Source organism: Lithobates pipiens, unplaced genomic scaffold (assembly GCF_037356315.1).
Source record: "Lithobates pipiens isolate NorthernLeopardFrog02 unplaced genomic scaffold, aLitPip1_a1.2 Scaffold_19, whole genome shotgun sequence".
NCBI classification, from domain to species: domain Eukaryota; kingdom Metazoa; phylum Chordata; class Amphibia; order Anura; family Ranidae; genus Lithobates; species Lithobates pipiens.
In genome coordinates, this window is record NW_027507764.1 from 432,012,867 (window position 1) to 432,037,874 (window position 25,008).

Here is a 25,008-nt window from a genome sequence, read left to right on the forward strand (position 1 = left end):
AGCACATGATCTGTCTCCTCTCCCCTGCTAGAACGTGTGTGTTTACACAGCCACGTTCTGACTGTCAGGAGCAATTGCGGGTGCCCAGGGAACATTGCGGCCGCTGGGCATGTGCATCGGCACCTTAGTACCATGGCAGGCACGCGTTGTACCCCTTTAAGTGGCCACTGTACAGCTACTGCAGTTCGTGCAGAGGAGCCATTCTGCCTCCGTCAAACGACGGTGGGTGGTTGGCAAGCGGTTAAACAAACATTTTGTGTACCCTCTTCTTCCTCTTTTTATTCTTTTTATTTTTTCCTAATCTTCTATCACCGTTTTTGTTTTAATGGTACTGTCAAAAATCTCATGCCATATAGTCCCACTTGTAGTGTGTCTTTCTTGCAATTTTGACTTTTTATTTTTTTTTTTTTATTTTTTTTTCCTTCTACATAATCCTAGATCCGATCTGATGTTAAGCTGGACCCAAGAAAGAGAATTCGCTACAGCATAACTGGTAGAGGAGTGACAGAACCACCACTTGGCTTATTCATTATTGATGAAAGAACAGGAGACTTGAATGTAACTGGAATTGTGGACAGAGAAGAAATTGACATGTTCTTTGTAAGTTTTTCTCCATTTTTCTTATGATTTCCTTTTACATACCTCGAGTAACTCCCTCAATTTTCTGAAATTTGTAAGATGTCAGCATTAAAAGGTTAGGTCACCTTTAAAATGCTGCCTATGCAGAGAAGAAGAGAAACGTAGGCGCGTCTAGGTTAGAACTGTGAACCTTTTTAATGAGATACAGATGTATTATCCACTTTGGAGGTTAAGGAAGTAAGGCACGATTTCATCCACAGTGGCATGGTGTTCACTGCAGAGCGGTGCTCTGAACAGCTGATTTTTCTGCCTGTGGGGGACAAATGCTAGCCAGGTGGATTGCTGCAACATCAATTTTGTCATCACGCCCGGCACCGCGTTCCAGACCTCGCCATCGGTCTGATCCGGGCCTCGGTTTCATCGCTGTGGTCCCAGACACGCTGCTGGCTAGGATTTCTCCCCCATAGGCAGAACAATCGGCTGTTGTGAATGCCACGCCAGTGTGGATGGGCTCGAGCCTTACTTCCTTAACCTCCATGCAAGTGGATAATATATCTCATTAAAATGTTCACAGTTCTAAGCTAGAGTCTCCTGTGTTTCTATTCTCATTTCATATCTGATTATTTGATTACCGATTTTACCTGTGTGTGTTGTGGTGTTTGGTTTTTCTATTTTTAATTTTTTTTGCGCTATAAAAGACCACAAACCCTGGCCCTAATCAAAAGTTTACATACCCTGGAGTGATCATATGAAGCCACTTATTATCACATAGTTGTTTTGGCTCCTTTTTTTTTTTTTTAAATCGTAGTAAAAGTTTGCATACCCTGGAATATTTGGCTTTGGTGCACACACACACACTTTAAAATGGCAAACGCAAGCTCATTTCAGAGAGTTAATCCCCGATGTAAAGGATGGGTGACCCTGGAACATATCGTCTCTGACTCTGAATCGCACAGGGTTTCTTGGCTTCCCAAGGACCACACGTCTCCAACTGTTCTTTCCCACCCCCTTTTTGGAGCTACCCTTCAATCCTTTGAAAGAGCATTTTCCACAAACACTGTATCTGTTAAATAATGTTCCCTCACTCCAGTGCGAGGTAACCCAGATTTTCTTCCAGGTCTTTCTAGAACCTTCCTAACAGCAGACTGGCCATATGCAAAGATGTTGGCCAAACATTTTTCCACAGAGGCCGATTTCATGGGGTGTACTGAACTTGCAGAGCTATCTAACACGGACTCATTCCACTTAAACCCCAGACCATTTGGCTGGCCAAATACCAGAGCACTTTTTGCGATTCGGCACTGCGTCGCTTTAATTGACAATTGCACGGTAGCGCGACGTGGTTCCCAAACAAAATTTGACTTTTTTTTTTCTCCCACATAGTGGTTTTGGTGGTATAGATCACCTCTGCGGTTTTTATTTTTGTGCTCTAAACAAAAAAAATTGCGATAATTTAGAAAAAAACATTATTTTTTTTTTTTTTGCTATAATGAATATCTCCCCCTCCTCCCCCCTCCTCCTCCTCCTCGGTTTAGGCCGATACATATTCTTCTACATATTTTTGGTAAAAATAAATAAATCACAATAAACGTTTGGTTTGCGCAAAAGTTATAGCGTTGGGCTAGCTGTGCAACATCACTGATCATAGCTCCCGTTCACAGGGAGCTATGATTAGCAACACTGTCACTAGGCAGAACGGGGAGATGCTAATGCAAACAAGCATCACCCTGTTCTGCCTAGTTCTTCCTCTCCGTGAGACTATCACAGACGTAGAGTCCGTGGGACCCGTAACCTGACTAGCGGAGCTTCCGGCCAGCACGGCGGCAAAGTCGGAGACGTACAGGTACGTCCATTTGCCCAGCCGTGCCATTCTGCCGATCTACATCAGCAACGTTTATTTGGTGATGACTTGGACAAATATAACCCAAAGATTTTCAGAGGGAAGAGTTCTCTACATTCTGTGAAGAAAAGCACAAGGTGTCCCTCGTTTCAAAACCTCAGGGACTGCTTCCTCAAATGTCTCAGCGCCAAGGCAGTTCTGCCACCAACGGGGCAAGGCCAGGGCCAGAAAAAGCCCTGGGTCCAAATTTTTTCATCCCCCTCAAAATTCAGCACCAAGCCCTCCTTTTGAGGGGATGCCCCCACTCCATTGGGTGGGGGTTAGGCTGCTGCACTTTGTGGACGTTTGGAGAACAATAGTTCAGGACGAGTAGGTCACCTCGACTATATCCCATGGTTACAAGCTGGAGTTGCAGGGGGGGTTCCCCCTCAGGTTTTTAAGATCCAGCATTCCCTCGGATCCTCCAAAAAGAGACTTCTTGCTTCAGGCACTACATCATCTAGTACATCAAGGAGTGATTGTAGAGGTTCCTGTACCCGAAAGGGGCGCAGGATTTTACTTGAACCTATTTACGGTTCGCAAATCAAACGGACACAAGGCCCATTTTGGACCTAACATCCCCGAACCAGTATCTGCTGATCCATTCCTTTTCTGATGGAGACTGTCTACTCAGTAGTAGCGTCACTCCAGATGGGAGACTTTCTAGCCTCTGTCGATTATAAAGGATGCGTCTTTATGCGTACCTATCTTTCATCCTCCTCAGAGATTCCTGCGATTTGCAGTAGACAAACCTTTATTTTCAGTTTGTGGCTCTATCCTTTGGGCTTGCTACAGCTCCCCAGGTGTTCACAAAGGTCCTAGCACCAGTACTGGGTCTTTTTAAGGGCCCCAGCGATCCTGGTGTTCAGGTGTCTGTACAACCTCCTGCTCAGAGATCACTCACTACAGGCTCTAGAACAGAGCATAACATGCATAATGCGGTATTTAGAAAGCTTAGACTGGATCATAAATACCGAAAAGTCAACCTTGAGACCAGCTCAAAGTCTTAAGTATTTAGGCTGAAACCTAGATACAGTCCAAGCAAGAATATTATAGCGACCCGCAAGGATCTGTGCCCTGAAGAATCAGGTGTGTCAGATGAGGGGCACCAGACAACCCTCCATTCGGTTCTGTATGAGTCTTCTAGGGAGGATGGTATCCTCCTTCAAGGCGGTGCCCTATGCCCAGTAGATCTGCACGATTCTGGCTAAAGCGAGAATCCTGTTTGGTTTTTTTTTTTGTGTGTGTGTGTTCTCCGGGCCCAATAAGAACAAGAGTCAAAAATACAGCTGGATGGATGAAGTCAGCAATCGGTGAAGCATATCAAGCATCTTCTTTGACACCACCTTCAAAAGTCAATGCTCACTCCACAAGAGCGGGATCTACAATGTGGGCTGAAAGGGCCAGAGCTTTGCCAGTCCAGATCTGCAAGGCCACAAACTCCTGGTCCAGTTTCCTAGTTCTATTACGTCCTCTCAGGAAGCCACCCTGGATGATGACTTGGTCAAAATAGTGTTAATACCTGTCAACTCACTTTTCCAGAAATCTTCCAGGACAGTGCCAGTTCTAGGGGACATTTACCCTTTCACTACTGTCATATTTCTTGTCTTAACAAATAACCAAAGGCTCAGATAATTATTTGAGGGGCTTCTGGCTGTCGGGGCCTTTTGAAGAATGTGAATCGTGTGTTTCCTGTGCTACGTGGGAAGAGCCTCTCGCTCTGAGAGATTCCTGGAAAAGTGATTTGTTTGTATTGCATCTGTTTACCTTGAGCATGGATTTCTTGCCTTGGAGTCTGTGTGATATCCCTATGACACATGATTTAACAAATTTTATATTTGTTAAATATTTTTATAATTTTGGTGTTTATATGAATTCGATAATACAAATTATTTTAAAAAGTAGGTGACCTGGGAGCTCTTTTTTATGGATTGAAACATGCATATTAACCACTTCAGCCCCGGATCATTTTGCTGGTCAAAGACCAGACCACTTTTTGTGATTTGGCACTGCGTCGCTTTTACTGACAATTGTGCGGTCATGCAACGTGGCTCCCAAACAAAATTGACCTCCTTTTTTCCCCACAAATAGAGCTTTCTGTTGATGGTATTTGATCACCCCTGCGGTTTTTATTTTTTGCGCTATAAACAAAAATAGAACGGAAATTTTGAAAAAAAATAAAAAGGCATGATTCCTGTGTAAATGACACTGGCAGTGTAGGGGTTAAGTGTTCCTAGGGGTGTGTTACTAACTGTGGGGGGCTGGGCTTTCATTTAGTGAACACTGATCTCTGCTCCAATCACATGGAGGAGAGATCAGCATCACTAGTTGCTAGGCGGAATGGGGAGATGCTGTTTACAACGGCATCTGTCCATTCAGCCACCCCGTGAGACGATCGTGGGTATGCCCAGCGGCGTTCGAGTCCGCGGGTCCCGCCCGGCATGGCAGGGTGGCAAATTTTAAAAGGACGTACAGGTACGCCCATTTGCCTGCCCGTGCCATTCTGCCAACGTACATCGGTGTGCGCCAGTCGGGAACCAGTTAAAAATTGCTCAATTTTTAATAATGAGTAATGTATTACATTGGAATAATTCATATTTACCACTTAAAACTGTGTTGGGAGTGTTCCATATGGCAATTGTATAAAACGGCAGTTTATAAATGAGCAAAATCTAATCCTAAAAGACATTCTTCTTCCCTTTTTTTTTTTAAATGATGATGCAATATATTTGCTTATTAGTAGAAGATAAAGGTTTCATTTGAACACTTTTCTGACCTGAGATCATTCATTCACTAGCATAATTTATGCTATCATCATTCAATCCTTCTCTCCTTTTTTTTTTTTTTTATTCTCAGTTAAAAGGTTATGCCAAGGATGAGACTGGAAAAGATGTGGAACCTCCTATAGATCTTCGAGTTAGTGTTGAGGATATTAACGATAACCGTCCAGTGTTTACCAGCGAGGTTTTTGTTTGTTCAGTTGAAGAGATGTCTACTACAAGTAAGTGCAGTATTTTAATATCCATAATAGTTCCATGAAAAATTGATTTAAGTGAAGTGGCCAGATTTTTATATACAGTAGGGCAGGTGGCGGCGACCCATTAATCGCGGGCAGGTGATGGGTGGAACGCGTCCCTTCTTTGCTTTTTGCACACATGTGGCACAGGGAAGCAACAACTTGGTATGCTGCACTGCTGACCAGCAGAAGGAAAGGGAGCCTGGACAGGAGCAGGGGGAGCATTTACTGGAACCGATTCCCCTTTAGTTCCCTCCTGCAACAGCTAAAAGCCAACTCCTCACTCCTCCCCCTCCTTTCAGCTGCTGCAGGGGGAATCTACAGGGGATCGGTTCTAGTAAATGCTGCCTTTTTATGCTTCCGTTTTGTGAATGGACAAGTAAGACTGTGCAAAGCTCAAAGCGCCGTCTTTTAGTTAGGACTTGTTAGTTTTATTTTCTTAAAAAAAAAAGTGCCACACCCCAGTGTCCTTTTCATGTTGTTCAGGTAGATCTTCACCTCTCAAAGGTTGCCTACCCCTGCAGCTTTTCTTTTATCCTGCATTTTTTTTTTTTTCTTGTGCACAGGGTAATGTGAAGACAGCAAAGCTTATTAAGTGTGCTTTTGTGTGTCCTTTTTAACTGCCTTATCGTGCTGGGCAGGTGAGGTCCCCGTACCAGGTCTTGCACCCTCATGGCTTTACTGCTTGTTTTGTCATAATAGAATATACAATCTTTTAAACCTAGAATTGTGTAGCAGAGTTCTCTTCTAAATCATTTCCATGTATATGAGCAAAAGAGAATCCATACTCAAATGAAAAGTGATCATGCCAAAACTGTCTTTTATTTAAGGCTAGTGATCATATGAAGCCATTTATTATCCAATAGTAGTTTTGGCTCCTTTTCAGAAATCACCCAAATAGCCCTGGTCAAAAGTTTACATACCCTGGAATGTTTGGCCTTGGAGACGCACACGTACACATTAAAATGGCAATTAAAGGTTCATTTCCCGCATCTGTGGCTTTTTTTTAACCACTGAAGGACCAGCCTCGTTTTGAGATTTTGGTTTTTAAATGTTTAAAACGGTTTTTTTTTTCCTAGAAAATTACTTGGAACCCCCAAACGTTATATATATTTTTTTTTCCTAACACCCTAGAGAATAAAATGGCGGTCGTTGCAATACTTTTTTTTTCACACCGTATTTGCACAGCAGTCTTACAAGCGCACTTTTTTTGAAAAAAATTCACTTTTTTAATAAAAAAAAGACTGCAGTAAAATTAGCCCAATTTTTTTTTATCTTGTGAAAGATAATGTTACGCCGAGTAAATTGATACCCAACATGTCATGCTTCAAAATTGCTCCCGCAAATGTTTACCCTTAAAAATCTCCATAGGCGACGTTTTTAAACATTTTTACAGGTTGCATGTTTTGCCTTATAGAGGAGGTCTAGGGCTAGCATTGCTCTCACTCTACCGATCGTGGCGATACCTCACATATGTGGTTTGTACACCATTTTTATATGCGGGCACTACTCACGTATGTGTTCGCATCTGCGTGCGAGCTCGGCGGGATTACCTTTTTATTTTTACACTGTTTAAAAAAAATATTTTATTTTTCTATTCTTTTATTCCTAATTCAAAGAATGTAAACATCCCTTGTAATAGAAAAAACATAGCAGGCTCCTCTTAAATATGAGATCTGAGGTCAAAAAGTCCTCAGATCTCATATTTAGACTAAAATGCAATAAAAATGATTGTAATTTAAAAAAAAAAAATAATTTAAAAAAAATTGGCCCTTTAAGAGCTGTGGGTGGAAGTGATGTTTTGGCATCGCTTCTGCCCAGAAATTGTATGGAGACGGCTAGGGGCCATCTTTCCTTTACTTGTCTCCATGCACAGCTACTGAAAGGACACGATCGCCTCCGCCGCTACTGACTGCTCCGGTAAGCAGTGGAAGGCACTGGATCGTGGCCGGGGGGCCCTCTCCCGCCACCGATAAGTGATCCTGCGGCCAATTCGCCGCAAGAACCACTTTTATCTTGTAGCGGACCGCCCACTGAAGAAGAGAATACCTGGGTTATAGCAGTTAGCTGCTGCCATTACGATATCCTCCAAACAGCGAGCAGTTCTTAAATGGTTTAATTGCATTTAGTGTCTGTGTATAAATGGTCAATGAGTTTGTTAGCGTTCACATTGATGTACTGAGTAGACTAGATACTGAGCCATGGGGATCAGAAAAAAAAAAACATTGAAAGACCTGCGGAACTAGGTAAAGGAACTTTTATAAAGATGGAAAAGGATATACAATAAAAAGATACCCAAAGCCTGGATTATGCCATTCAGTACTGTTCAATCCCTTATTAAGAAATTGAAAATTTGGGGATCTCTTGATACAAAGAAAGAGTTGTCCGTGATAAAAAGAAAAAACCTCAGGAGAAGTACAGACTGCTCTGGAAAAAGACGGTGTAGCTTTTTCAAGGAGCACAATGCGGCGATCCTTGAACAAAAATGAGCACATGGTCGACCTGCCGCAAAAAAGCCCAGTTACAATATTCTCAACAAAACTGAGACCAAAATAGAGCTTTATGGTCACATCCATAAGCGTTATGTTCGGAAAGGGGTCAACAAGGCATATAGCGACAAGATTACCATCCCCACTGTGAAGCGTGGTAGTGGCAGCGCACTGGTGTTTTTGGGGGGGTGTGAGCTCTAAAAGCGCAGGGAAAATTAATGGCAAGATTAATGCAGCATGTTATCAGAAAATACTGGCAGACAATTTGTGTTGTACTGCACTAAAGCTGCGCATGGGACGCCCTTGGACTTTCCAGCACAACAATACCCCAAGCAATAGTATTAATGGCGAAAATTAACTTTTATTTTAATTGTGGCTCACTAATATGTGTATATATAAAAAAAAAAAGTCCAAATCCTGGTTAAGGGGCCATATAAGGACATAAGCATGGCTTTACCTTAGCTGACTTTATACCAAAGGAATGACATTAACTGACCAGGGTGGCCGAGCAAACTTTTTTTTTTTTTTTTTTTTCTTCTTCTTCTTCTTCTTCTTCTTTCTTTTAAAAGAGGATATTACTGTTCAAACTATTAGGATTGGTCATTTACTCGTGTATTACTTCTGTATATACTGGAAGGGCAAGTCTCAGAGCTGCTATCATGCAAGCATTTAATTTTGATAAATTGTGCCGCACCATATCAAACTGGGGACTCCATGGCGAAAAGGCATCTTTAGTTAACCACTTCAGCTCTGGAAGATTTTACCCCCTTCACAATTAGGCAATTGTTTGCTGTTCGGCACTGAACTACTTTAACTGACTATTGCGCAGACATGCAATGCTGTGCCCAAACTAAATCTATTTAATTTTTTTCACACAAAGCGTTCTTTTGGTGGTATTTGATCAACCCTAGGTTTTATTTTTTGTGATATGCACAAAAAAAGCTGACAATTTTAAAAAAAAAGCTAAAAAAAAAAAAAAATTACTTTCAGCTACAAAACCTCTCAAATCGGGAAATTTTTATTTATATATATATATATATATATATATATATATATATATATATATATATATATATATATATATATATATATATATAATATACACATATACACATATATATATATATATATATATATATATATATATATATATATATATATATATATATATATATATATATATATATATATTACGCACGCACACGCACACGCACACACACACACCCTTACCTGTAGGTCCTAGAAATATCTCCTAAACCTATACGGTTTAGGAGATATTTACCTGAAGACAGCCACCGCTGTCTACGGTGCATGCGCCGTAGACAGCGGCACACTGGGCAAGCCGCAGATCGTGGCGATATGCCGTGAGTGTTGGCTCCCGTGCGCATGCGCGCAAGTGTGAGGTCATCGCTGCTCCGGCAAATCACGGCGTCGGAGCAGCGAGACCCACCAAGAAGATGGACGCTCGGAACTACAGGGGACAGCGGTGACATCGCAGGCTCCTGTGTCAGGTAAGTGACACATAATGGACTACTATGCGATGCATAGTAGTCCATTATGCTTTACCTTTGCAGGGAATCAAAGAAGTAAACCCATCAGGGTTTAGTTCCTCTTTAACTGCCAGTGACATTAATTCGGTGTAATACTATACACTGTCAATGTACTAATGACACTGGCTGGGAAGGGGTTAACATTAGGGCGATCCAGGGTTAAATATGTGCCTATGTGTACAGGGTGCTGCTTTTTACTAACTGATTGCTCTGTTTCTCATCCTTGCTTTGCAGGGATGAGAAACTGACAGATTGTTCCCTTCCTACAGAGCTCTGTGGGGTTTACCAACGCAAGAGCTCTGTGCTGTGATTGCACAGCCAATCCCGGCCATGAATCATTGGCTTGGACTTGCTGACAGGCTCCCAATACAATGGGGGTGCACACGAGCGCGCCCTAAACCCTGGAATTGGGCAGCGATGTAGAAGTATGTCGCTTTGATTACAGCAGCCAATTGCCTGCAGTACACACCGGGCAAGTGGCAAGTAGTTTAAAGAGGAGGGGTAGCTGAAGGAAAAAGCAGCTACACTGTAGCTGCTGACTTTTTTTTTTTTTTTTAATAAGTACACTTACCTATCCCGGGTGTCCACGATGTCAGCCGCCCGAGGCCATCCAGCACTGCCATTCATACTAAGGGAAACGGGCAGTGGTGCCTTGCAGCTTCACTGCCCGTTTCCTACTGCGCTTCCGCGAGTCGCACAACGCTTTGTGAATGGGGCACGCTGTGTTCTGGGACTCGCACAGTTCCCAGAACACTGCGTGCCCCATTCTCCAGAAGACAACACGAGGAGGAGAAGACTGAAGATCACTACAGAATAGATAGGAGCAGATTAGGATGATCTGCCTAGCAACAGGTATTTCTGGTAAGTAAAAAAAAGATTTTTTTTTTTGGGGGGGTTTTGTTTTTTCAAATGTTTTTAAATGTATTTAACCACTTGCCTACTGGGCACTTAAACCCCCCCACCTGCCCAGACTAATTTTCAGATTTGGGTGCATTCACACTTTGACAATTACTTAGTCATGTAATACTGTACACAAATTCTTTGTTTCTGTGATAAAATTTTGCAAAGTATTACATTTTTTTTTTTTTCTCATGAATTTTGGCCACAATTTATACTGCTACATATCTTTGGTACAAAAAACTCAAAATTAGTGGATATTATTTGGTCTTTGTGAAAGTTAGAGAGTCTACAATTTTGTAGTGCAAATGATAAAACATTGATCACATCTGATGTACTGGTGGCCTATCTCATTTCTTGCGACTCGTGTTGTCATTTTTTTCCCACAATTCGTAATAGGTTATTTCTCACACATGGCATGTGTATACCACAAATGACACCCCAAAATACATTCTGCTACTCCTCCTGATTTTACTATACCACTTGTGTGGGACTTTTTCACAGCCTGGCCACTTGGAGAGGCCCAACATGCAGGGAGCGTCATCACGTGTTCTCTTTTTCACTTGTTGACTACCTATTACGCTTTTGAAGGCCCTGGAGCACCAGGACAATGACATGTGACACTGATGTGACACTGATGACAGATGGCACTAATGCGCAGCAGACAATGTTGAGTGAAGACTTCTTTCTAAGTCCGTTGGATTTTTGGGAACAAAAAGTCATCCGGAGCCCACATGCAGGCAAATTGTCCGATCGTGTGTATGCGGCATTAGTCACTGGGTCAGCATAATAGCAAGACAAATATCACTTTTAAGGCGAAGGGCGGCAATGGCAGGACACTTTTATTTATGCGTGTTTTACTTTATCGGTTTTATTTTTGCAAACCGTTTGATTCCACTAGGCCAATGATGGTGAACCTTGGCACCCCAGATTTTTTGGAACTACATTTCTCATAATGCTCGTGCACTCTGCAGTGTAGTTGCGCATTCTGGGAAAGGTAGTTCTAAAACCTCTGGGGTGCCAAGGTTCACCATCACCGCACTAGGCCTTATTTGTTTTTGTTTTTTTGTTTACACACTTGCCACACTGCATTAGCCAGGAAGGTGATGCCACTTTCTATGTTGCAGTAAAAAAAAAAAAAAGAAAAAAAAAAGGCCTCTGAAGGATCAGGAGTACGTTGGCAAAGTCACCTCTGGGATAGTGCTTTATAACATTTACCTGGAATAGAGATTTAATGTTCGTCCTATACAGTAACTGTTTTTATTATTTAGACTAGCACAACATGAGTGACCTCTCCACCTGCAGGGATTGTAGCTCTGTTCTTGTAAAGGTTATCTTCATCTGATTTACAATCTATAGACAATCTGAGGCTAAAATATATATCATTTTGCTGATCTTTATTTATTTTTCCCAGATACGCTCATTATGGTTCTAAATGCCACGGATGCAGATAAGCCAAACACCCTAAATACCAAGCTTGCCTACAAAATAATTTCCCAAGAACCAGGAGACAAACTCCTTTTTGTGCTGACAAAAGATGGTGAAATCCGCACAACATCAGCAACACTTGACCGAGAGGTAATAAATGATGGGCATAGATGTTTAAAGCTGTACTTTGGGAAAACCGCTAAATACAGTTAACATACAAATATTTGTGTTTTTTCCAGCAATAGCAGTACAGGGGAACCTTTGATTACGAGCATAATTTGTTCCAGAAGAATGTTTGTAATCCATAGCACTCTTATATCAAAGCAAGTTTATCCATAGAAGTCAATGGAAACTCAGATAATTTTGTTCCACAGTGACTTCTGCGGTATGCAGTACCGCATGTGGCCAGATGGGGGCGCCTGACACCCTCTGAAAGGCTTGGAAACACTCGGCAATGGATTGTTTCTGAGTGCATCTGAGCATTTCTGAATGTCACAGGTGCCCCCACACCTCTGGCTGAATGCCGTACTGTAGGATTTAAAAAAAAAAAATAGCTCATATTGCAAAACGCTCGTTAACCGTGTTACTCGCAAACCAAGGTATTACTGTATAACCTTGTAATTGGACAGTGAAAAAGCGGTAGCAAACAGCTGAGGTCACGTATAGGTACTTATAAGAGTCAGGCAGCTAGCAATCAAATAGCCTGATGCACCAAACTGAACATACAATACAGATAAAACAAAATAACACACATGCAGGACTAAAAATAGTACAATACGATCAGACAATAAAAAGTAAATATATCGAACATAAGTGTAATCACATAAATCAATAAAGTTCATGTGTACTAAACTTGTCTACCACCATTGTGTCAGATTTGTATCCAATCTACGTGTGTACAGTGCATCTGGAAAGTATTCACATTGCTTCACTTTTTCCACATTTTTGTTATGTTACAGCCTTATTCCAAAATAGATTAAATTCATTATTTTCCACAAAATTCTACAAACTATACCCCATAATGTGAATAACGTTTGTTTGAAATATTTGCAAATTTATTAAAAATAAAAAAGGAAATATCACATGTACAACTTTTGCCATGACACTCAAAATTGAGTTCAGGTGCATCATGTTTCCACTGATCATCCTTGAGTTGTTTCTACAACTTGATTGGAGTCTACCTGAGGTGAAGTCAGTTGCTTGGACATGATTTTTTAGGCTGGGTTCACACTGCTGCGGGGGGAGATCCGGATGTGATTCGCACCGCACTGCAGTGCAAATCACATCCGATCTCCGTAGCGATGCGAGTTCAGCCATACAGATAGTATGGCTGAATTCGCATCGCTCCCGCAGCAAACTCGCACGGGACCCTTTTTTTGGTCTGCAGCAGAATCGGATCGCATGGGTGTTCACACCATGCGATCCGATTCCTGTGCGAGTGTGCAGATCGCACTGCGATATGCGGACGGATCTGGGGGTGTCATTAACATATCATTGACACTCCCAGCCGTCCGCATAGGGCAGTGTGAACTGCCGGCGGGAGGTATGCGATGAGGGAAACCGCCGCGGATTCGCGGCGTTCCCGCATCGCTATGGTGTGAACCCAGCCTAAAAGGCACACACCTGTCTATATGTCAGAGCACAAACCAAGCCATGAAGTCCAAGGAAGGAGCAAAACATCCCATGAGAACATGAAGGCTGTTGTTGCTGACCTCCTCCTCAAAATACTAGTTGCCTGGTCATGCTGAACCTCTTGCTTTTAGTTGTGTGAATTACTAATCCAGAATATGTAAATGGAGCATTCTGCTTTTCTTTAACTCTTCTTTTTTTTTTTTCTGATTTGCACTCGGGGTCAGGAAAGCCAGATGGACAGCTTAATAAAACGGGCAACCAGTGTTTTCAACAGAGATCCGCTCCCATATTTCTCCCTGGCAGGTGTACTTTATATCCAGGAAGAGAAATGTTTAAAAGGTTACATAGGCCCATACGTTAACAGTGCTGTCATCATCCAGATACAGCTATTATTCATGTTGATTTGAAATGTGGTAGGTAGTGTCATCTGGAACATCAACATGCACCATTTAAATCCTATCTATACAAGCGCAGGTTTTTTGACAATGCATGCATCTTCTGTGATAAAGACTAACCTTCTATCTTTTAGCAACAAACAAGCTACAGTCTGGAGGTTGAAGTAAAAGATCGGGATGGAGATCCAAATGGAGGTCTTGCTGGAACAGCCAAAGTGAAAATAAAAGTGGTAGATGTAAATGACAACATTCCTGTTCTCGAAAAGGAAGAGGTGAGACTATGGTTTGAATGTATTGTTTTATAGGTAAGCCACAAAAGCAGTGTAGATCCACAACTACATTTAGGCAATTTTTATTTTATTTTTTTGGATGTACTGCTTATGTAGTTATGACAGGCTTAATGTGAATGGTCTGCCATCCAGATCTAAGACTGCTCAACTGTGATCCTGCCACACCTGAAAGACCACGTGACTTGTTAGGGACTGTACGATTCATTTGACCGATTTGGACTCTCTTGAATATCCTCCATTGTTCACTGGAAAAATATGATCTAATTCCCTTGTGTTTTTTTTCTTATATCAGTACTCGGGTGAAGTGGAAGAAAATGTTGCTGGTGTTGAAATATTGCGCATGAAAGCATTTGATGACGATGAAGAGTTTACAGATAACTGGTTTGCAAATTTTTCTATAATATCTGGAAATGAAGGTGGCTATTTTCAGATCATAACCGATGAGCAAACAAATGAAGGTGTACTGATGCTGGTGAAGGTAAGAAAACTGAATAAAATATGCTAAGATACCTGGATGTTAAAGACAGCGGTTGCTTAAATTTTGTTAATTTATTGGCAAGTTAAATAATATGCTTGGGTGTTCCAGGGGCAGAAGGGGCCCAAAGAACTAACCATGCCATTCAGAAACCACAGCTGTTACAGAGCCAAATAACAGCACACTTCTGAAAAAGACTCTCCCATAATGATGGAGATACAATTTGTGGATGGTGTAGAATGCACACTACTGGTGTCTGGGGGGGGTCCTGAATCGTGATACATGCAGATCGAATAAACTTTTGTACCTTTTTTAAAGCTGATGTCCATGTTTCATGTCACTTTAAATAGTTTGTTTGTATTGCATGTAACAAAACAGTCTGGCTGAGCGACGCTCGGCCATTCATAGGCAGGTTTGTATTCTGTGAATAAATACCACCCAGCCTGGTCCAAACTATTTAAAGTGACATGAAACATGGACATCTGCTTTAACTGTTTTTCTCTATATTACTAATGCATACCTGCACACAATACAGGTCCCTTTTTGAAAGTAAAACCTGTAACTACTGTATAAGTTTTTATTATTGCTGTAGTTTAAAGTTTTTTTTTTTTTTTTTTTTTTTTTTTTTTCTTAAAATATTACACATCTATTTTCAGGAAGCAGATTATGAAGTGATGCAGAATGCACAGCTGAGTGTGGTTGTCTCAAACCGAGCACAGTATCACAGCTCCATTATGCACCTAGTTAGTGGAAGTAGCTCATCCGGTGGAATGATAGGCGGAGGCGGTGGAGGTGGAGGTGGAGGTGGCGGTGGCGGAGGAAAAGCTATTCCCATTAAAGTGAAGGTGAAGAATTTACGTGAGGGGCCTGTATTTAAGCCAAGAAAGAAGAACTTTGCTGTGGCTGAAGGAAATAAAATAATAAACTCAGTAATTGGTTCTTATCAAGCATTTGATGCTGACACTGGAAAGGTTGCAGAACATGTTAAGTAAGTCTGTGTGTGTTTGTTTTTTTTCCTCTGATACAGTAAACAAGTCAGTTCAATTTTATGAGAACTTTTGGTTTAAAAAAAAAAGTTGCAGATCCCTGATGCTTCTCTTGGCAGGCTTGCAGGTACAGTTTAAACAAGTAATGAAAATGTACAACAATTAACCCTGGATGAGGTTACAATTTTGGCATTTAAAAGGTTAGGTCACATTTACCAAAAAAATGCCTATGCAGTTGTAGATGGGAACAAACTGTGCAGCTTTGAACACTGCTAAATCTTGCCCTTTCTATAGGTGTAGACCGCTTGCATACCCCCCAATGAAAAACTCCCAGAGTAGGCATCATCCAGCGACAAATGAGATGGTAGACCACACGTTTGCAGAGGTTTGAGAGCTCCCTCCTATGATGGGGGAGGGAGGGGGGTAGTAATGTACTAGAAACAAGGCGGGATGGAATGAAAACCTCAGTTTTTCAGTCAGGCTTCAGGGGGTACATACATTATCTCACAAAAGTGAGTAAACCCCTCACATTTTTGTAAATATTTTATGTCTTATGTAACACTGGAAAAATTGCATTCTACTACAATGTAAAGTGGTAAGTGTACGTTTGCTGTACCCTCAACTCAACAGTCATTAATGTCTAAACCACTGGCAACAAAAGTGAGTGTACCCCTAAGTGAAAATATCCAAATTGGGCCCAAAGTGTCAATATTTTGTGTAGCCACCATTATTTTCCAGCACTGATTTAAAGTGGTTGTAAACCCTCCCCCACAACTTTGTCCCATGTAAATCAGCATAAAAAAACCCTAATGAACGCTGCTTGCAGATATCCTCCTTACTTGCTTAGTATTGTTGTAATCCTTGTTCTGTAGAATGAAGTCACTGAGCATGCCCAGATCTCCCCTGATTTTAAGGCACACACTCTGTCTTATCTATCTGTTATCAGGATTTCCTACGGCACACAGCACTGAACTCTGCTAATCACTCAGAGCTTCCTCCTACACACCATGTGACCTCACGTACAGTCTAAACTTGTTTCCCTTTGTCAGACTTATCAGCTTCAGCTGATAAGACTGCAGTAATGGCCATTAGACATCGGCACAAGTAAATACTATGAAATAAACAAGTAAACTATCAACAGGGAAGCAGGGTTGCCATAGAAACATTGGATTGAGAAGGAGGCTTGGTTAACAGTACAGGAAGTGCTCAATGTAAGGGCAGAAATGCACTCCACTGTGGACTCAGAAAATAATACTTAAGATGGCGCTGCCTAACCCCTGGAAACACGTTTTTAAAGTTTCTTTAAACAGTAAGTAATATGCAATTTGGGCTGGATTACAGTGGCTATAGTCTGATAATGACTTATTATAATGGACTAAATGAAAGGAAGCATAAGAGTGGGAGAGTTTACTTCCTCTTTAACCCGTTTGGGCATGTAGTCCACCAGAGCTTCACAGGTTGTCACTGGAGTCCTCTTCAAATCCGCCATGAAGACCTCACGAAGCTGGTGGATGTTAGATCTTGCACTCCTCCACCTTTCGTTTGAGGATGCCCCACAGATGCTCGATAGGGTTTAGGTCTGGAGACATGCTTAACCTGTCAAGTGCCTTTACACTCAGCTTCTTTAGCAAGGCAGTGGTTGTCTTGGAGTTGTGTTTGGGGTCGTTATGTTGGAATACTGCCCTGAGGCCCAGTCTCCTAAGGTAGGGGATCATGCTCTGCTTCAGTAGGTCACAGTACATGTTGGCATTCATGGTTCCCTCAATGAAATGTAGATCCCCAATGTCGGCAGCACTCATGCAGCCCCAGACCATGATACTCCCACCACCATGATTGATTGTAGGCAAGACACGCTCCTCTTTGTACTCCTCACCTGTTTGCCGCCACACATGCTTGACGCCATTCAGGGTCTTGCCAATCTTATTCTATCCTAGGCTATCTTCATGTAGAGCAACAATTCTTTTTTTTCAGATCCTCAGTTCTTTGCCATGAGGTACCATGTTGAAATTCCAGTTATTAAAAAAAGAGGGGTTGGACTTTGAATGAGGTCGTGACCGATCACTGTCGGGTACCCCCATTCCTGAATATAATGGTTCAAAAAGAGGAGGGGTTGGGACTTTAAATGAGGCATTGGCTGCAACCAGAATCAATTATAATAGTATTAAACAGGTGTGTGTGTGTGTGTGTGTGTGTGTGTGTATGTATGTATGTATGTTATATATATATATATATATATATATATATATGTATATGTGTGTGTGTGTGTGTGTATATATATATATATATATATATATACATTTTATATATATTACCATAAATACACATAATCATACATATAATACTTCCTATTGAACACAGTTAATCCTCCCTGATTCCACATGGCCAATTAAAATATATAAAATCAATCATTTTCCTGAAGAACCCCATTGGGTATCCAGAATTTCTGGCATCTTTTCAATCCACTACTTCTTTTTTTTCATTTCATTGTTTTTTCATCTTTTCTGGGCATTTTAGGTCTCTTCTTCTCACACATGTTTTCCCACTGTTGTGTGTGCTGATCTCCTTCGCTGCCGGACTTAATCTCTTTTTTTTTTTTTTTTTTTTTGCACAATTTTTTCAAAGTGTGCGATCTCTAAATATTATCCAATCTCCTTTAAATTTAGCATATATATCTTTTACATCACTCAGACATGGGACGTAAGCAAAGTTTGCAAAAAATTTAGTTTATTTGTTTATTACAAAATGAAACGCCCTAGTAACTATGCACTACTTATGGTACCATATCATTTATACGGTGCCTGAATACAGATGGTTTTGTGTTGACTGCAAATAAGTTTTACATTTTAAATTTCATAAAGATTTCAAATGTTTGTATGTTGGCATGTATAAACGCTGTCCCATATATTTTTATAATAGGTATGCAAAAGAATATGATCCGGATAATTGGTTTACCATTGACCCAATTACAGCTGAAATCAGACTTACTAAAGTACCTGATCGTGAGTCTATATATGTAGTTGATGGTTCCTATGTAGCAAAGATACTGGCAATAAGTGAAGGTAATACTGCTGCTTTTATTGTTAGTAGATAAGCTGTATATTTATTGTATATATTTTGTTACATATTTTACATTGTCTGCAATCTTCTTAGTGAAGAACTGCATGGATTGTAGGAGCATCTACATAACATCTCTGTATTCATTCTAAACCATGCAAAAGGCTTTTGCATTAGTCTTGGGCCTGATGGTAACTTCAATCGAGGTAGTTGCATTCAGCAACTTAAACTCTAGCAGCAGCTTCTTTTGGGTGAGAAACGCACATAGGGCAGCTCATTGAAGTAAATGGGGTGCCCCATGGGCAAAACGTGAAAATGTGGAGGGTACATTCGCTTTTCATTTTTGGGACTAATAACATTTTCAGCAAGTAAAAAAAATACCCATTGATATTGCCAGAAGTGCAATAATCTTGTCACTTCCTGTGAGCTGAATTGAAAGCAAAAACAATGTTGTCTTACATACCCTGTATGTAAACTACTAATCCATCCCCCATGTACTGGATATGATGGAAGGCAGATATGTCGTCAACCTTGCCTCCTTCCATAGATGCAGTAGAGGAGTGAATGTAATTTTTTTTTGGTTTAGATGCACTTAAATTATATTTCTGTTTATATTTCGTGCATAATGAAAAAATGCTTGCGTCAGTGGATATATTTATAATGAGCCTACTGATTTGTTTTTTATTTGTTTTTATTTGTATATATAAGATCTCCCTGGAAAGACTGCTACTGGCACCATCTCTATTGATGTGGAAGATGTCAATGACAATTGTCCAATTTTAGTAAATGCGGAGCAAACTGTTTGTGAAAACTCACCATTCATCAACCTGACCGCAGTGGATAAAGATTCCTATCCCAATGGTGCTCCCCTAAAATTTACAGTGCAGGATGAACCAACTGGCAATGCAAAGTACTGGTCAATTGGAAAAACTGATAGTAAGTGTTTTTATGTATGAGGCTACCTCATAGTATGACCTCAATACACAGATGGCACCTCTGTGTACAGTACTGTATAATGATGAGAGCTCTGTTCAGAGACTAGATACCTAGACACAGCTGTATTTCTGCAGCTTCACACCTGAAATGACCTCCAAACATGTTCTCCTACTGGTGGGGATTAAAACATTCTATTTACTTGAGGCTGCCAATTTACAGGAAGGCTGATAAAGTTTGATTGAGAGACTGCATGAAGAAGCAGACTAAGCAGTGTCTGTGTAGTGCAAGGAGAGTACCAAGAACTGGTGGTATACAAAGATTACCCCATACCACGTTTGCCTGAGATTGCCAAATGCTAAAGGCACTGTACCTTACAGAAAAACTAGTTTTGACAAATTTATTGTAAATGGTCAGAAAACGGGGGGAAAATGCCTTATCTGATACTAATTTGTTCATATTGTTTGACAAATGTGTTTGTTTGTTTTTTCTTTATCCTAGATAACAGTGCACAACTTATACCAAAAAACATTTGGATAGGATCACATCAAGTTAATATTCTAATAACGGACAATCAAGGTCTGAGCTGTCCAGAAAAGCAGGTCCTGAAACTATCGGTGTGTTCCTGTGACAGTGGCATTGCGGCCTGCTCAGAAAGACTATCAAACACGTCTGTAGGCCTGGGAGGAGGTGCTGTTGCACTCATGATTCTTGCATGTTTGCTGTTACTATGTGAGTACTCGACAATCTAGTGTATGACCTAGAAATAACTTTTCAAAGCACTCTATATAGACCTTTTCATCTTGTAATGTATAATGCAATAGCAAACTGTACATCAACCAATCAAAATTTAATCTAATACTTCTGATGGAAATGTTCTATGTATGTAGATTAATATGTGGCATAGTTTACAGTAAACCTGTATTGAGCAAAAAAAAAAACACTATTACTGGCCACCTTCTGGAAATTTTAGTTGTCTGGCTGTCTGTAGGACAGTGCTAGGGATCAGCTGCCTAATTGCTGCCATCTGACAACTGCCAGTCGGCTTGTGAGATTTACACACAGGAGCCAGGAGTGTGTAAACTTGCACGCGCACACACCCCTTCCCCTACTGCAGATGTATGCCATACATCTGTGGCAGCGAAGGGGTTTAATTTCTTTATTCAACAGTACAAAATTGAATCAGAATACATTTCATGGATTTTTATTGTTAAATGCAGATAAATCTAGAATCTTATTTTTATATATTTTATTTTCCTGTATTAGTGGTGCCACTTTTATTGCTTTTGTGCTCCTGTGGCTCGAAAGGGAAAGGATTTTTAACCGTTCCAGAAGATGGCCCTGAAGGAACAATTCTGATACACAACAAAGAAGGACCTGTACCGGAGGACACAGTAAGTACTAAAATTAGTATCTCACAGCAAAACGGTAAGTACTGTTTTGCTGTGAGATACCTTCAGATAACTAGAAAAGCTACGATTTCTGGGGAAATTGTGTGAAGTGTTCTTGCCTCCACCTACTGGAGTGGGCGGAGTAACTGGGTGGAGTGGCTTGAGTAATTGTTGTGTGGCTGGAGTAACTGTGAAGTGTTTAAAAAGCTTAACATTTTAAAAAGTATAAATGGTAGTAAAAAAGTTAAAGTCCCATCATTAGCTGAAACAGCTGAACATTTTTTTTCAATAATTTTTTTTTTTTTTTTTTTATAATTTTTTTTTTTTTCATGGGGTGCTCATAATGTTTTGGCTGATAATGGAGTGGTCATAAATTATTTGGCTGATCATGGGGGGTCATAATGTTTTGGCTAATCATGGGGTTGTCAGCTTTTGTCACCTTCCACTCTAGTTGAACATTTCGCCATTCATTCCTATGGGACCAATTTCAGCGCAGAAACGACTATATTTCGTGAACTATTACGTAAAACGTTCCGCAAAGTAATGGCACACCAATCGGGAACAATCCACACGTTTTGGTATATTACTGTCCTATGTAGCGTAAAAGCTGTGGGAGGAGTTAGGGTGGTAAATTTGGCTATAACTAGAAAATGCATTTCTGGGAGAAAATGCGTGGGAATGCTGAATAGCATCAAAACTGACCTCATCAAAACTGCCCCATCATATTCCTCTATTATAAATCAGCACATGGTGTGTCTGTGCTCTCCCTTGGGCTCTGTAATCTGAGATGCTCCAGCCGCCTCCCCCACTGCCCATCCCTGTGTATAAGGAGCTTTGGTAACCATGGAAATAAAACAGACAACAAAAGCCTGAAATGATCACTAAACTTAAACAGCTTTTTCATAAAAACTGTAAATAATTTTTTTTTTTTTTTTGGCTGATCTGTCCCATCAGAATTTCCCCATCAAAACTGTCCCATTATATTGCCCCCCTGAAAACTATCTCCATCAAAACTGCCCTCATCATATTGCCCCCATAAAAAGAGCCCCCATCAGAATTGCCCCCATCAAACCTGCCCCATCATATTGCTATATTATAAATCAGTACATGTGTCTGTGTTCTCCCCCACTGTCCATCACTGTGTATAAGAAACTATGGTAACCATGGCAACAAAAGCCTTTAAAATGAAATTTTCTGAAATGATCACTAAACTTAAACAGCTTTTTCACAAAACCTGTAAAAGATATAGCCAGATAGCTGAATATTATGTGAACATTTTGAAGTTTGTTTGGCATCTGTAGGTGAAAGTATGAAGGAGCTGAAACTTTTGGTAGCGGAAGATGATTTTAAGGATTTTAAGCATGCTCTCATTGATTTCAATGTTAAAAAAAATGTGTTAAAAAGTAAAAATACTTTAAAATATTAAGCTTTTTAAGTATAAATAGAAAAAAAGTTGAAGAGCACACATCAGCTGAAAGAGCTGAACATTTTAAAAGTTGAATGGCTTTAATAGCTGAAAGTATGCAGAGCCAAAAACGTACGGAATAATAATAAAAAGATGATTATTAAATAAAAAAAAAGAATAACAATAGTGGGACTGCTAAAGCATTTCCACTAATAAAAACGAATAATAGTGGGACTGCTAAAGCATAAGCTAAAGCAAACTCCCCTTCAGATGCTATCATAGTGTAGGATTTCCAAATTTAATTTATTTACAAAACAGCTTAAACTATTGCCCTCACATGTTCAGGTGCCAATAAGCCGGCACCAAGCTGTTCCAGCCGTGTATGCGGGGTCCGGGTCCCCTGTGTATTTCCTATACCACATGCGTTCCAATCCTTGCTCTCATACAGAAGGTTGTCAACGTCACAAAGTCCCAGCAGCCTCTACGCGTTTCGCAAACGTTGATTGCGCCATCAGGAGCTTCCTGATGAGTTTCAGATGTAGAACAAGTATGCAGCAGGTGAAATCTTATCTAATGATCTTCATAACTGTTCTGGGTGTCTAAAAAATATTTGCTACCAAATGGTAAATATTTTCAAGAGGAAATTTGCAATGGTATATCAAGAGGATATTTTCCATTGTCTTGTGTTTTAGATCATGATATGTTTCAGCATCAAGGCAGTTAGCAAAAGCTGGCTTGTGAAAGCATGGGTCATGTCATCTGCTGTCAAGTTTCATAATTATCTGGCTAATCTGCCATTAATTAGGCTGCATTCACATGTTTTGAATCATGGACAGATTTTCTGTGGATCTGCCCACAATTCGACAGCGCCGAGGTGTGAATGACAAAACGCGGCACTCGCATTGAAGATGCTGTTCATTTGACTGACACCATAAATCGTGCTGCGGGTCTGCCACGATTTTCGCATGATAAAATGTGCTGCAACCCGCATCGCAGGATGCATGTCGCTCAAAAATAGTTCAGGAGCTACTTTTGGGCGACATGCGTCCTGCTATGCGGATTGCAGCACGTTTTATGGAGCGACAATCGCGGCAGACCTTCGCCACGATTTGAGTTTTCATTCAAATGAATGACCTCTCGAATGAGAGTCCCACGTTTTGTCATTCACACCTCGGTACTGTCAAATTAGGGGCAGATCCGTGGCAAATCTGCCCACGATTCAAATTGCTGTAGTGTGACTGCAGCCTTAAAGGTCAACATAACATAATTGTGCTATCATCAGTTTCATAGTACCTTTCAAAAATGCAGATAGCAGGCGACTATTATGCCTCGTACACACGTTCGGACTGTTCGATCGTGTGTGGGCTCCAGCGGACTTTTTCTTCCCAAAAGTCCGGCAGACTTAGAAATAAGACTTGCTTCAAAATTGTCCACCGGACTCGGCTTTTAGCAGACAATCCGTTCGTCTGTGTGCAAATCCGGCTGACTAAAACTGACGCTAGGGCAGCTATTGGCTACTGGCTATGAACTTCCTTATTCTACGTCATCACGTTTGAAATCCGCTGGACTTTTGGAGTGATCGTATGTGGCCAAGTCCGTTCGCTTGAAGGTCCGGCGGACCTCAGCTGCAAAGTCCACTTGTCTGATCGCGTGTACGTGGCATTAGATTGTCCAAACTCGGATGCAAAGTGACATGTAAGCGGATCTAAACCCCTTTGTCCTTTACAGCCGAGGAAGGTGCCATCTTTGTTTGATATGCAGTTGCTATGATGCTGCACAAGTGCTCAGTTTGATGGCTTGACAATTGGGTGGACAGCACAAAAAACTGACGGTTATCATTTGCGGCATGCCTTGTAACTTTTTGGGGAAACTGTTAAATCAATGGGTTTAGTTCCACTGTAAAAAATGTCTCTAAATTAAATTGACTTCTGTTCTTGTATTTATAGGCCATCATGCCACTTGCAATTGGATCTATTGGTGCTGCTGGAGCAGGGGCTGGGGCTGCAGCTGGTGCTGGAATGCTAAAAGACAGTGGCTATGCAACGGCAGCTATGGACGGATATGAATATGATGCGAAGGGAATGTACAGTTCTAGTATGTATGGAATGGGTGGACGATATGAAGAACATGGGGCTCTGCTAACTGCGGGAGAAATGGCAACTGGAGGTGCTCGAGCTGGAATGAGAGCTATTGGTGTTCTGGGCTCAGGAAGCGGAGCTGGAGCTCAGGTCTCCTTTGGTGCTGCAGGAGCCGGTGGAAGCCAGGTTGTTCTGAATGAAGAATTCATGAGAGGCTATTTCTTTGATGTAAGTATCTGTGATTTTACACTGTAGTTGTGTGTTTCCACTCTGCAATTCTATAATTGCATCTGTTCAAACTGCACTAGGAACGTTCTCAATAGATCTTTTGCACTCTTTTGAAGGTACAAGCATTAGTTTGTGACTGTAGAAAATGTGTAATTTTAAATTTTTTTTCCTTTTTTAGCCCATTTTTTTTTTTTTCAAGGCTCACTTAAACTTGTTTACAGAACTAAATAGTTCAAGCTGAAACACACACACACACACACACACACACACACACACACACACACACACACACACACCTCATCT

At 40.9% G+C, this 25,008-nt stretch overlaps 1 protein-coding gene across 1 annotated transcript in view; it reads left to right on the forward strand.

Annotated features, from left to right (window-relative positions):
* Positions 1 to 25,008, forward strand: part of DSG2 (desmoglein 2) — a 75,876-nt gene that overhangs the window by 41,780 nt on the left and 9,088 nt on the right. The window contains exons 4-14 of the mRNA XM_077492609.1: positions 439 to 600; positions 5,315 to 5,459; positions 11,825 to 11,988; positions 14,000 to 14,137; positions 14,448 to 14,633; positions 15,287 to 15,618; positions 18,533 to 18,675; positions 19,379 to 19,606; positions 20,105 to 20,335; positions 20,870 to 20,997; positions 24,346 to 24,705. Coding sequence (XP_077348735.1) covers positions 439 to 600; positions 5,315 to 5,459; positions 11,825 to 11,988; positions 14,000 to 14,137; positions 14,448 to 14,633; positions 15,287 to 15,618; positions 18,533 to 18,675; positions 19,379 to 19,606; positions 20,105 to 20,335; positions 20,870 to 20,997; positions 24,346 to 24,705 — 2,217 coding nt within the window. The remainder of the gene's footprint in view (positions 1 to 438; positions 601 to 5,314; positions 5,460 to 11,824; positions 11,989 to 13,999; positions 14,138 to 14,447; positions 14,634 to 15,286; positions 15,619 to 18,532; positions 18,676 to 19,378; positions 19,607 to 20,104; positions 20,336 to 20,869; positions 20,998 to 24,345; positions 24,706 to 25,008) is intronic.